The sequence below is a fragment of the Nerophis lumbriciformis genome, linkage group LG07 (assembly GCF_033978685.3).
Source record: "Nerophis lumbriciformis linkage group LG07, RoL_Nlum_v2.1, whole genome shotgun sequence".
In the NCBI taxonomy this organism is placed as follows: Eukaryota; Metazoa; Chordata; class Actinopteri; order Syngnathiformes; family Syngnathidae; genus Nerophis; species Nerophis lumbriciformis.
Window position 1 is genome coordinate 37,188,467 of NC_084554.2, and position 13,079 is coordinate 37,201,545.

General features: G+C 46.6%; 1 protein-coding gene across 4 annotated transcripts in view; it reads right to left on the reverse strand.

Moving 5' to 3' along the window:
* Nucleotides 1-2,209: 2,209 nt before the first annotated feature.
* Nucleotides 2,210-13,079, reverse strand: part of cdh7a (cadherin 7a) — a 340,872-nt gene continuing 330,002 nt past the window's right edge. For all 4 annotated transcript variants that reach the window (XM_061965236.1, XM_061965237.1, XM_061965238.1 and 1 more), the window contains one exon: nt 2,210-3,482. In XM_061965236.1, coding sequence (XP_061821220.1) covers nt 2,962-3,482 — 521 coding nt within the window. In that variant the 3' untranslated portion in view covers nt 2,210-2,961. The remainder of the gene's footprint in view (nt 3,483-13,079) is intronic.

A 13,079-nucleotide genomic window follows, 5' to 3' on the forward strand; every position in this document is an offset into this window, starting at 1 on the left:
AGCACGGCAAGCAATGGCGACAGTTTGTTCCCGCAGACGAGCGAGCTAAACCATACTTGCCAACCCTCCCGGATTTTCCGGGAGACTCCCGAAATTTAGCGCCTCTCCCGAAAACCTCCCGGGACAAATTTTCTCCCGAAAATCTCCCGAAATTCAGGCGGAGCTGGAGGCCACGCCCCCTCCAGCTCCATGCGGACCTGAGTCCGCTTTCCCACAATATAAAAAACGTCTACAGTAAAGCAGTCCGTCTACCGTAAACAGCAATGTTGTGACACTCTTAAACAGGACAATACTGCCATCTAGTACATTTGATGAAAGCACTTTTGTGCGTGCCACACAGCAATGCATATAATCAGAGAGGGTGTTCAGCATGGTTAGAAAGATAGTGACAGAGAATAGAACAAGGATGGACAATTCAACCCTTAACTCAGCAATGAGTAGATGAGTGTTGTGTGTGTATATGTGTAAATAAATGAACACTGAAATTCAAGTATTTCTTTTCTATATATATATATATATATATGAAATACTTGACTTGGTGAATTCTAGCTGTAAATATATTCCTCCCCTCTTAACCACGCCCCCAACCACGCCCACGCCCCCGCCCCAACCACTCCCCCACCCCCCACCTCCCGAAATTGGAGGTCTCAAGGTTGGCAAGTGTGATCTAAACCCCCTGGATGTCTTGGCTCACACCGTCCCTTAAACTGGACAGATCAGCTTTCAGGAAAAGAGCGCGGATGAGGGTATGTCTACAGAATATATTAATTGATGAAAATTGGGCTGTCTGCACTCTCTAAGTGCATGTTGTTGCCAAATGTATTTCATATGCTGTAAACCTAGTTCATAGTTGTTAGTTTCCTTTAATGCCAAACAAACACATACCAATCGTTGGTTAGAAGGCGATTGCCGAAATCGTCCTCGCTTTCTCCCGTGTCGCTGGCTGTCGTGTCGTTTTCGTCGGTTTCGCTTGCATACGGTTCAAACCGATATGGCTCAATAGCTTCAGTTTCTTCTTCTATTTCGTTTTCGCTACCTGCCTCCACACTACAACCATCCGTTTCAATACATTCGTAGTCTGTTGAATCGCTTTAGCCGCTGAAATCCGAGTCTGAATCCGAGCTAATGTCGCTATAGCTTGCTCTTCTTTCCGCCATGTTTGTTTGTGTTGGCTTCACTATGTGACGTCACAGGAAAATGGACGGGTGGTTAAAATCAGGCACTTTGAAGCTTTTTTTTAGGGATATTGCGTGATGGGTAAAATTTTGAAAAGAACTTCGAAAAATATAATAAGCCACTGGGAACTGATTTTTAATGGTTTTAACCATTCTGAAATTGTGATAATGTTCCCCTTTAAGTTTAAACTCTGCGTCGTAAGCGTGTCTCTTAATAGGAGCCATTTGGGGTCTTTACATAAACAAACAAATGGAAATGAAACAGCACGCCTCGCGCAGTCATGTATCCCAGCATGAACCGCGCGCGGCTTCTTCTTCTTCTACGGGGGAAAATGAAGACGGGGGAAAATGAAGTCGGCGGCTGCTTACCGTAGTTTTGATTGATTGATTGAAACTTTTACCTGTTAGAGGCTCAATATTGGTCCATATATAAGGCGCACCGGATTATAAGGCGCACTGTCAGCTGTTGACACAATTGGAGGTTTTTATGTGCGCTTTTTAGTGCGGAAAATACGGTAAATGTACAACAAACATATGACAGCGTATGAATAAATCATTTTGAGACTTTTGAAACCATACAATTTGGAGTAAAAGGGGAAAAAAAATCCTAACAAAATATAAAATGAGCTGAGAAAAAATAAGAATAACTTTTGTGTGACGATAACCATAGAACAGGACATGACTGAAAAAGGAAGTAGAATGTACTTACTTGTACATGAGTGTACAGTGGAGGACAGTAGAAAGGTAAAGTTTGGATGTGACGAGACTCGCCTCCGAGGAACGTCGCGTTCAACCCCTGAGCTTGACATCTCGGCTGTTACTTGACGGCTTTAAAGAAGACAACGTTTTCATCACACTCATGCATATTCATTAGTATGCAAATATCATCAGGCACGACTCACCGTAGCTTTGATCAACTCGTCCCGCCCTGAGAAGACGTCTCTCCCCCGTCCCGTCCCTTCCTGTAAGCCCTCAAAAGGGAAATTGCAGAGTAAACCTTTTTTTTTATTTTATTTTATTTTTATTTACCACACAAATCTTAACGGAGCTGAAAGCCAATTTTATTACATGATTTAAAATAATAAAAAAAAAAAGGAATAAATAATAATGAGTAAGAAAGTGTGAGGATCGGAAACGCTCGTTAATAACGATGACGACCTTACAAGCTGGACTACAGAAGCAAACCCGTCACTTTTTCTTTGTCTTCTAGCGTCTAATGGCGTCAATGTCACAATATAACCCCACACCCCTCACACGCCCCCCGACGCGTCCCCCCCCCCCCCCCTCCGTTAAGCCGAGCCGCCTCGCAGGGCAGCGGGATTGTTTTTAGCTCCAAAAGCGAGGCGGCAGGAGGCTGAATAAAAAAAAAAAAAAAAACGACAAACACGACATTTGAACATCTGCATGGCGAGGAGCGTAGAAGCGGCGTCCCCGTCTCACCCGGCGGAGACATGGAGTTCTTTTTGATGATGTCGCTTCCTTTTAGCTCACTGAGACGCCCCCCCTGCACCCCCCTTCCCAGAAAAAGCATAGAAATGACACTGATTTGCCAGCAGGGACGAGCAGAGACAAGTCCCCCGATGAAAGGACAGGTACCGCCGAGCCCGCGGAAGGAAACGCGCTCGTTTGGAATCAGCAGTCGGCGTCTGGCGCCAAGCCCGAGAGCGAAACCTTTGAATGTCTTTGGAGTCAAATCCAACCGAGGACGTAAACAAGCGTCTTGTCTTTGAGTCCCGATGATAAGGCAGACTAAATCGCAGTAAATGACTCATCTGTCGTGTGGACGCTACGAGAAGACGCCGCCCGCGCCGCCGTCGGCGTTGCCGTAGAGGTCGGCCAGCTTCTTGAAGCGCGGCCCCCAGTTGCTGAGGTAGTCGTAGTTCTGGTCCGAGTCCGTGCTGAGCGACTCCAGCGAGCTCAGCGAGTCGGCCACCGAGCCGCTGCCCTCGAAGGCGTACGTCTGCAGCGAGTCGTACGGCGGCGCCGACGCGTCCACGTCGGCGTCCTTCAGGCGCTCCCAGATGAACTCCCGGAAGACCACGTTGTCCGGCAGGGACTTGTAGGCCGGGCGGGACGGCGCCGTGTACTGGAAGAAGGTGGGCGTGTCCGGGGTGACGTCTCGCCGCACGCTGGGGTCCCTGATGACGTTGAGGTTGCGCAGGGCGACCATGTCGAAGGCCTCCGTGTCCTCCTCGCCGCCGCCCTCGTCGTCGTAGCGGACGATGTTCTCGCGGATGTCTCGCTCCTCCTCCAGGATGAGCGGCACCTTCCGCCTACGACGCATGGTCACGATCAACAGGACCATCACTGCGGAGACACGAGGTCAAGGTCAAGGTCTATTTATTGAAATGGGTCCCCTCCAAGGTTTCTCATTGTAGCCCATTGGGTTGAGTTTTTTCTTGCCCTGATGTGGGATTGATTGCACAGTACAGTACATATTCCGTACAATTGACCACTAAATGGTAATACGTTTTTCAACTTGTTTAAGTCGGGCTCCACGTTAAAGGGGAACATTATCACCAGACCTATGTAAGCGTCAATATATACCTTGATGTTACAGAAAAAGACCATATATTTTTTTAACCGATTTCCGAACTCTAAATGGGTGAATTTTGGCGAATTAAACGCCTTTCTATTATTCGCTCTCGGAGCGATGACGTCACGTCACAGGAAGCAATCCGCCATTTTCTCACTTTCGTCGGTGTGTTGTCGGAGGGTGTAACAACACGAACAGGGACGGATTCAAGTTGCACCAGTGGCCCAAAGATGCGAAAGTGGCAAGAAATTGGACGAAATTTGTTCAAAATACGAGGGTGTGGGGAAAGCCGACGAAATGGTCAGTCGTTTGTTCCGCACACTTTACCGACGAAAGCTATGCTACAACAGAGATGGCAAGAATGTGTGGATATCCTGCGACACTCAAAGCAGATGCATTTCCAACGATAAAGTCAAAGAAATCTGCCGCCAGACCCCCATTGAATCTGCCGGAGTGTGAGAGCTATTCAGGGACAAAGGACCTCGGTAGCACGGCAAGCAATGGCGGCAGTTTGTTCCCGCAGACGAGCGAGCTAAACCCCCTGGATGTCTTGGCTCACACCGTCCCTTATGCCACCGAAGATGATCAAGAGAAGAATATCGACCCTAGCTTCCCTGGCCTGCTGACATCAACTCCAAAACTGGACAGATCAGCTCTTTCCTGAAGGAAAAGAGAGCGGCTGAGGGTATGTCTACAGAATATATTAATTGATGAAAACTTTATTTATTACTCGCGGTTTTACGTAAATTATTATACACAAACTGTGTTTACCAATAATTTAGCTTAAAAACATTTATTTTTTTGCAATCATTCGAGTACATTCGGGTAGTCTTGTGTAATGCAGTATTTTGTGTCTATTTAGGTATGGTTAACCTGAGTGGAAAAATATATGTTCTTAGCGCGCCTGAAATGGGCTGTCTGCACTCTCAAAGTGCATGTTGTTGCCAAATGTATTCCATATGCTGTAAACCTAGTTCATAGTTGTGAGTAATTATCTTATCAGACAGTGTTAAACCACTGAAATCCGAGTCTGAATCCGAGCTAATGTCGCTATACCTTGCTGTTTGTTTGTATTGGCATCACTGTGTGACGTCACAGGAAAATGGACGGGTGTTTATAACGATGGTTAAAATCAGGCACTTTGAAGCTTTTTTTAGGGATATTGCGTGATGGGTCAAATTTTGAAAAAAACTTTGAAAAATAAAATAAGCCACTGGGAACTGATTTTTAATGGTTTTAACCCTTCTGAAATTGTGATAATGTTCCCTTTTAATCAATTCATGGTATAAATATATACTATCAGCATAATACAGTCATCACACAAGTTAATCATCATCAGAGTATATACATTGAATTATTTACATTATTTACAATCCGGGGGGTGGCATGTGGAGGGGGTTGGGGCGGAGGGGTTAGGTTTGGTTGATATCAGCACTTTAGTCATCAACAATAATATCATCTGAGAAATGGACATTGAAACAGTGTAGGTCTCACTTGGTAGGATATGTACAGCAAGCGGTGAACATAGTGAGCCCAGAAAGCATAAGATCAAGTATATACATTTGATTATTTACAATTGATTAATTACAATCCGGGGAGGTGGGATGTGGTGGGGGGTGGGTGTTAGTCTAGGGTTGTAGTTGCCGATCTGAGCCGAGGATGTCGTTGTGGCTTGTGCAGCCCTTTGAGACACTGGTGATTTAGGGCTATATAAATAATCTTTGATTGATTGATTGATGAAATAGCAACTTTAAAACAGCCATTACTGCCACATTAAAAACAGAGAGGTCAAAACAAAACAAAACGAAAAAAAAAATAGAATAAAAATCACATGAGGCCCTTTTCCACCGCAATAACTTTTTCAAGAACTTCCCCACTTACCCAGGTAAATAATGTTCCCCCGTGTTCCCACCAAAAACTACCCGGGTAGATTTAGTTCTTGACAGTCTTTTGGAAGGTTCCTGTAACTTTCGTGGGGCGGGCTGTGCTGTCGACCACCACTTACAGAATGCTAGACGACTTATTTCTTATTTCTTGTGTGGTTCTATTACAACAAACTTGACAACGGAGAGAAAAGAAGAACAAAAGGAACTTTTGTGGGGCGTCTTTGTGCTGAAGAACGCTGATCAGTAGAACTATCTTGCAATGTTTTTACTCAGCCGTAGTCTTTAAACCAGTGGTTCTTAACCTGGGTTCGATCGAACCCTACGGGTTCGGTGAGTTGGCCTCAGGGGTTCGGCGGAGCCACCGCCGCGGTGGTCAAGACACATCCGACTCATCGTGTAAATAAAAACTTCTTCCTGTCGGCGTATTATGTATACGGCAACCGCAGAAGTCAGACTGATTTGCAGGTGTGTAATTTGTTGTGAGTTCATGCACTGTGTTGGTTTTGTTCTTTGAACAAGGTGATGTTCATGCACGGTTCATTTTGTGCACCAGTAAAAAAACATAACTTTGTCTTGAATTTGAAAAAAAAAAAAGTTTATTTTTCACTAAAGAAGGGTTCGGTGAATGCGCATATGAAACTGGTGGGGTTCGGTACCTCCAACAAGGTTAAGAAGCACTGCTTTAAACTATATGCACTTTATTGCTGTTTATTAGTTTTTACAAACCTAATTTTGTTACGCGAAGCTAGGAGAAGTGGACAAACTCTTTTAAACGTATTTACAGAGGAGTATGGAGTCAAACTCAAAGCGGCGACATCAGCTGCTTACTACTCAGACTTTGTTGGATTAATGTGGAAAAAGGGAGGCGGCACACGAGTGGAACAAAGGTAGATAACATCAAATATTAACTATTTATTACATGTTGTAAAAGTAGTCAGTGACACTCCATTTGTGTAGATATTAGCCTCAACCCGAGTGAACCGAATGCTAATGCTAACAAGCTAACGCTAACTGATGTGTTCGTGTTGTCTGTGTGAGATATTATTATTTATATATTGTTATTTACAGATAAACACTGACATTTTTTTTATTTATATATTGTTATTTACAGCTGAAATGGACCAAAAGGAATCGCCTGACCCTCAAGTCATCATTTACCGACAGGAAGACTTTCTGACTATCGGACATGACCTGACTTTTTATAAACAATCAGGTACACTTTATTTTATAGATCATATCATTTTGTACATGATTGCTATGTATTTTATTTACTTACTTTTGAGTAGAGTTGTACAGTATACCGGTATAAGTGTAGTACCGCGATACTAATTAATCATTTTCGGTACTATACCGCTTCTAAAAAGTACTGCCCCCACCTGCCCCTTTTTTTAACCGGCATGACGGCGCGTCGTCGTCCCGTTGTGTCATTGCTGGTTTATGAGCAGACGAGCGTGTTCTGCAACAAACACACACGGAGTACTTACAAGCAGACACAGTGTGTAGACAGAAAAGGGAGAACGGACAAAATTTTGGCTTAAAAACTAACGATAAAGGTGAAGTTATAACACTGAAACGCCCTCAGGAAGAAGTGCTTTAAGACAGTGGTCCCCAATCACCGGGCCGCGGCCCGGTACCGGTCCGTGGACCGATTGGTACCAAGCCGCACAAGAAATAAAAAATAAATAAATAAAGCTCCCGCCATCAGTGTGTGAATGTGTGTGTGAATGGGTGAATGTGGTAATACTGTCAAAGCGCTTTGAGTACCTTGAAGGTAGAAAAGCGCTATACAAGTATAACCCATTTATCATTTATTTATAAATATTTATTTTTTATTAAATCAACATAAAAAACACAATATACACATTATATATCAATATAAATCAATGCAGTCTGCAGGGATACAGTCCGTAAGCACACATCACTGTATTTCTTTATGACCAAAAAATAAATAAATAAATAAAAAATATTAAAAATTTTCCCCCTCCACCCGGTCAATGGGACAAATTTTCAAGCGCTGACCGGTCCGCAGCTACAAAAAGGTTTGGGACCACTGCTTTAAGACATGGCTAGCTAGCTAACGGCTAAAGTCCAGTGTTTTAGCTATTTCTAAATCACTAATCCTCGCCTCCATGGTGACAAATAAAGTATGTTTCTTATCCCTGCAGGACGAGGAATAGCTAAACATGCTTCACTACACACCATAGCTCATCGGCGTCACAATGTAAACAAACACCATTGGTGGATCTACACCTGACATCCACTGTAATGATACCAAGTACAGTTGATACCAGTCGATACTACTATGATTACATCGATATTTTTTAGCATCACTAAATCTTTTTTTCCTTTTTAAAATTTCTATTATGTTAATTAACTCAGGAAATATGTCCCTGGACACATAAGGACTTTGAATATGACCAATGTATGATCCTGTAACCACTTGGTATCGGATCGATACCTAAATTTGTGGTATCATCTAAAACTAATGTAAAGTATCAAACATTACATTTTAACCGAAGATAGAACATGTAAAAAACAAACAAACAAAAAAAGATATTAACAGTAAATGAACAAGTGGATTAATAATATTTTTCTTACAGTTTGTCCCTCATAATTTTGACAAAATAGAATGAGAAATGACACGTTACGGCATATGTCAGCAGCTAAATTAAGAGCCTTTGTTTGCTTACTTACTACTAAAAGACAAGTTGTGTTAGGAACTGGTCAAGGGGGGGTGATCCCGGGATGCAGAGACGGGAGGCAAGTTTGAAATACAAAAAGTAATATATTTAATAAGTCCAAAAATGTAACAAAGAGCGATGGGGCAAAAAGTGCACACCATGTATATCAACAAAACAGGGTCCTCTGTGGTTGGCAGGGAGGAGGCCAGGGTGCACCAAGTACTGCATAAAGTCTTTGTAGCCTCAAGGAGGCTAGGGAACAAACACAAAGAAGTTAGCAATAACAGGACAAGGGAAAGCAACGTACCATGAGGCGAAGTAGGTGCATGCACGTGCGGAGTTCAGGAAACAATGACCAGCAAGGTCAAGCTGTAGGTGATGAGCTTAAGTACTGGCGGGCTAATTGCGAGCAGGTGTGTCACCAGGTCCGCACCTCGCCGAGGATGAATCACTAAAACACAGGTGCAGACAACAGAGAAGGCAGGAACACACTAAAACACAACAGTACCCCCCCCTCAATGGACGCCACCTGGCGGCTTACCTGGCTTCTCCGGAAAACGAATATAAAAAGCAGTTAACAGTGAAGGGTCTAAAATAAGTGAACGCGGGACCCAGGATCGGTCCTCGGGGCCGTAACCCTCCCAGTCGACCAGATACTGGAAACCCCTGCCCCTTCTCCTCACGTCGAGAATGGCCTTGACCGTGAATGCCTGGTGGCCATCAATAAGTCTGGGAGGTGGAGGAGGCACCTCTGGAGGACTCAAGGGACTGGAGGACACAGGCTTGAGCAGGGAGACGTGGAAAGAGGGATGAATCTTGAGAGAGTCCGGAAGGCGTAGTCGAACCGATGAGGGATTGATGACTCGCTCAATGGGGTAAGGTCCAATGAATCGTGGCTGCAGTTTCTTGGAGACCACCTGGAGAGGTAAATCACGAGAGGATAGCCATACCTTCTGACCGGGCCTGTAATCCGGTGCTGTGCTGCGGTGGCGGTTAGCGATACGCTGGTTGCGCTCCGAGGTGCGTGACAGAGCAGACCGGGTATTTTGCCATGCTTGCCGTGCGCGGTGTAGGTGGGCCGCAACAGATGGGACGGCGACTTCTGATTCCAGGGAAGGAAAAGCGGGAGGTTGGTACCCGTAGGCGGAGTGAAATGGAGACATGCCTGTAGCGGAGCTGACGAGTGTGTTGTGAGCGTACTCAATCCAATGTAGACAAAGTTCCCAGGAGGCCGGCTGCTGATGGCAAACGCAGCGGATGGCAGCTTCCAGATCCTGGTTTGTGCGCTCAGTCTGACCGTTTGTCTGCGGGTGGTATCCAGAAGAAAGGCTCGGCGATGCCCCAAACGCCTTGCAGAAGGCCTTCCAAACCGCCGAAGAAAATTGTGGCCCTCTGTCCGAGACCACATCCACCGGGATACCATGCAGCCGGAACACGTGACGTACCAGCAGATCTGCAGTCTCTAGTGCGGAGGGCAACTTTGGAAGAGGGATGAAATGAGCCATTTTTGAAAAGCGGTCCACCAAAGTCAATATAACAGTGTTGCCCCTTGATGGTGGAAGTCCTGTGACGAAATCCAATGCCACATGGGACCACGGGCGGGAGGGGATGGGGAGTGGCCGCAGAAGGCCAGCTGGTGCCCGATGTGACGCCTTATTGCGGGCACAGGTGGTACAGGCAGACACAAACTCTTTCACGTCAGCCCTGAAAGTTGGCCACCAGAAGCGCTGGGCTAGGAGGAAAGTAGTACGGGTGATACCTGGGTGGCAGGCGATCTTGGAGCTGTGGGCCCAGTTTAAGACTTCCGGCCGGAGTTCTGGGATAACGAATAAGCGCCCCTGCGGACAGTTCTTGGGAGAGGGAACATTCTTGATTCCTTCTGTCACGCGACCCTCGATGTCCCACTGTAGCGCTCCCAGCACTTGTGATGGAGGGATGATGGTCTCGGTCTTGACCCCTTCCTCGGGGCAGGCGTACATTCTAGACAAGGCGTCTGGCTTACCATTCTGGGAGCCGGGTCGGAAGGTCATGGTAAAATTGAATCTGGCGAAGAATAGCGCCCACCTAGCTTGTCTTGGGTTGAGCCGTTGAGCAGTCCGAATGTAGGCCAGATTCTTGTGGTCCGTGAATACCACAAATGGTGTCTCCGAGCCCTCCAGCCAGTGCCTCCATTCTTGTAGCGCCAAGACAACGGCAAGTAGTTCTCTATTACCAATGTCATAATTGCGTTCCGCTGGGGTCAGGCGGCGTGAGAAGAAGGCACAGGGGTGCAGCCTCTGGTCGGAGGTGGAGCGCTGGGAGAGAACAGCTCCCACGCCGGAGTCAGACGCGTCAACCTCGACAAAAAATTGAGAGGAAACGTTAGGGTGGACAAGAACTGGTGCAGAAGTAAATAACAATTTAAGCTTATCAAAGGAAGTCTGTGTCTCAGAGGTCCACAAAAAGGGAAGTTTAGTGGAAGTGAGTCTAGTAAGTGGTTCAGCTACCTGACTAAAATTTCGGACAAAACGGCGATAAAAATTAGCAAAACCAAGAAACCTTTGGAGGTGTTTTCTAGAAGTGGGTGTGGGCCAATCAACCACCGACTTGATTTTTGCGGGATCCGCTCGGAGTTGACCCTTCTCCACAATAAAACCCAAGAACGGAACAGACTCTGAGTGAAACACGCACTTTTCGGCCTTGACATAAAGTCGATTCTCGAGAAGACGTTGGAGAACTAGGCGAACATGCTGGACGTGAAGTTCGGGAGTAGGCGAGAAAACGAGGATATCGTCTAAGTAGACGACCACAAATCGGTCAAGCATGTCGCGCAAGACATCATTTATGAGGCTTTGAAAAACAGCCGGCGCATTAGTGAGGCCAAAAGGCATGACCAGGTATTCAAAGTGTCCAAGTGGGGTATTAAACGCGGTCTTCCATTCATCACCTTGCTTAATCCGGACTAAGTGATATGCGTTGCGGAGGTCCAGCTTGGTGAAGTGTCTAGCAGTGTGTAGAGGGTTAAAAGCAGAGTTAAGAAGCGGGAGAGGATATTTATTTTTGACAGTAATACTGTTAAGGGCTCGGTAATCAATACAAGGGCGGAGTGTCTTATCCTTCTTTTCTACAAAGAAAAACCCGGCGGCTAGAGGAGAGTTAGAGGGACGGATGAGACCAGAAGCAAGCGAAGTGGTGATATAGTCCTCTAGTGACTCTCTTTCATGTTTCGAAATGTTATAAAGGCGTGATGAAGGGAGTGTGGCGCCAGGGAGGAGATTAATACAACAGTCATAAGGACGGTGTGGAGGTAACGACAACGCGCGGTCCTTGCTGAAGACCTCTTTAAGGTCGTGGTAAGCAGTGGGCACAGTTGACAGATCTATGACCTCCTGAATGACGATACGTGTGGCCCCTGTGCGAGGGCATGCGGACCGCAGACAGTGAATATGGCAAAAAACCCCCCAGTTAATGATAGTAGTTTTGGCCCAGTCAATATGGGGATTATGTTTAGCTAGCCAGGTAAGTCCGAGCACAACAGGAGCGGAACGAGAGGGAATGATGAGAAAATTGATTAACTCAAAATGGTTACCAGATAATTTAAGCGATAAGGGCTGAGTCTGGTGAGTAACGCTCGCCAGGTGACCTCCATCGAGGGATCGAACTACTCTAGGTCTGGGTAATTTGGCAACGGGTATGGAAAAACGTCTAACAAGTGCCTCATCGATAAAATTGTCATCAGAACCAGAGTCAATTAGAGCCCTAATGTCCAAACTCTGCTCCTTATCCCAGGCGAGCATACCCGTGAGTTGGAGCCTTGACAGTGTCTGACCTGTAGATGGCAGTAGAGGAGCCGGATCGGTCGCTGGAGGGAGTAAAGCTGGAACACAGCGGGGTGGCGAAGCTTGAGTGCGTAGGGGAGGCGAAGCTTGAGTCCGTAGTGGAGGCGAAGCTTGAGTACGTAGTGGAGGCGAAGCTTGAGTACGTAGTGGAGGCGAAGCTTGAGTGCGGCGGCGGTCAGGACGATGAGGACAGTGGGATAAGCGATGCTCAGCTTTGCCGCAATATAAACACAGCCGGAGGCGAAGGCGACGATCTCTCTCAGCTGGAGAGAGACGATTTCCTCCGAGCTGCATCGGTTCCTTTTCCAGTGATATCGGCGGGGCATCGACACTGGGTATCGGTGTGAAGGTTTGACGCGCTTCATGGCCACTCCCACTATGCATCGAAGAGCAGAGTTCCTGGTGTAGGAACCTCTCTCTTTCCCAGTCAACGAGGCGATTTTCAATCCTCGCAGCCAGAGCAACGAGCTCGTCGAGGCTGTCAGGAGTCTTGAGCGGGATCATTTGTTTCCGGACTCGATCAGCCAGACCAAGGGAGAAGACGTCCACCAATGCGGAAGTGGGCCATCCGCTTTCAGCAGCCAGCCTTCGGAATTCAATAGCGAAGTCTGTGACGCTGCGCTGTCCTTGCTGCAGACGTAATAATGATCGGGCCGCTTCGCGTCCTGGCATCTCGCGTTGAAAAATGTTCTTCATGGCTTTGGAAAAAGCGGCGTACGAGGCACACACCGGAGATTGACGCGCCCATTCTGCGGTGGCCCAGGCGGACGCCCGGCCACTCATGTGGGACATGACAAAAGCCACGCGAGCTCTTTCAGTGTAAAAAGAAGTGGGTAAAAGTTCAAAATAGATTTCACACTGGGTGAGAAAGGGAAGCACGTCACCTGACTCGCCGGAGAAACGCTCAGGCTTGGAGAGTGGTGGACAAGGAGCAGGAGGGGTGTCGTTAGGCAACGGAACATCTGTGGAACGTGGACGTGTCT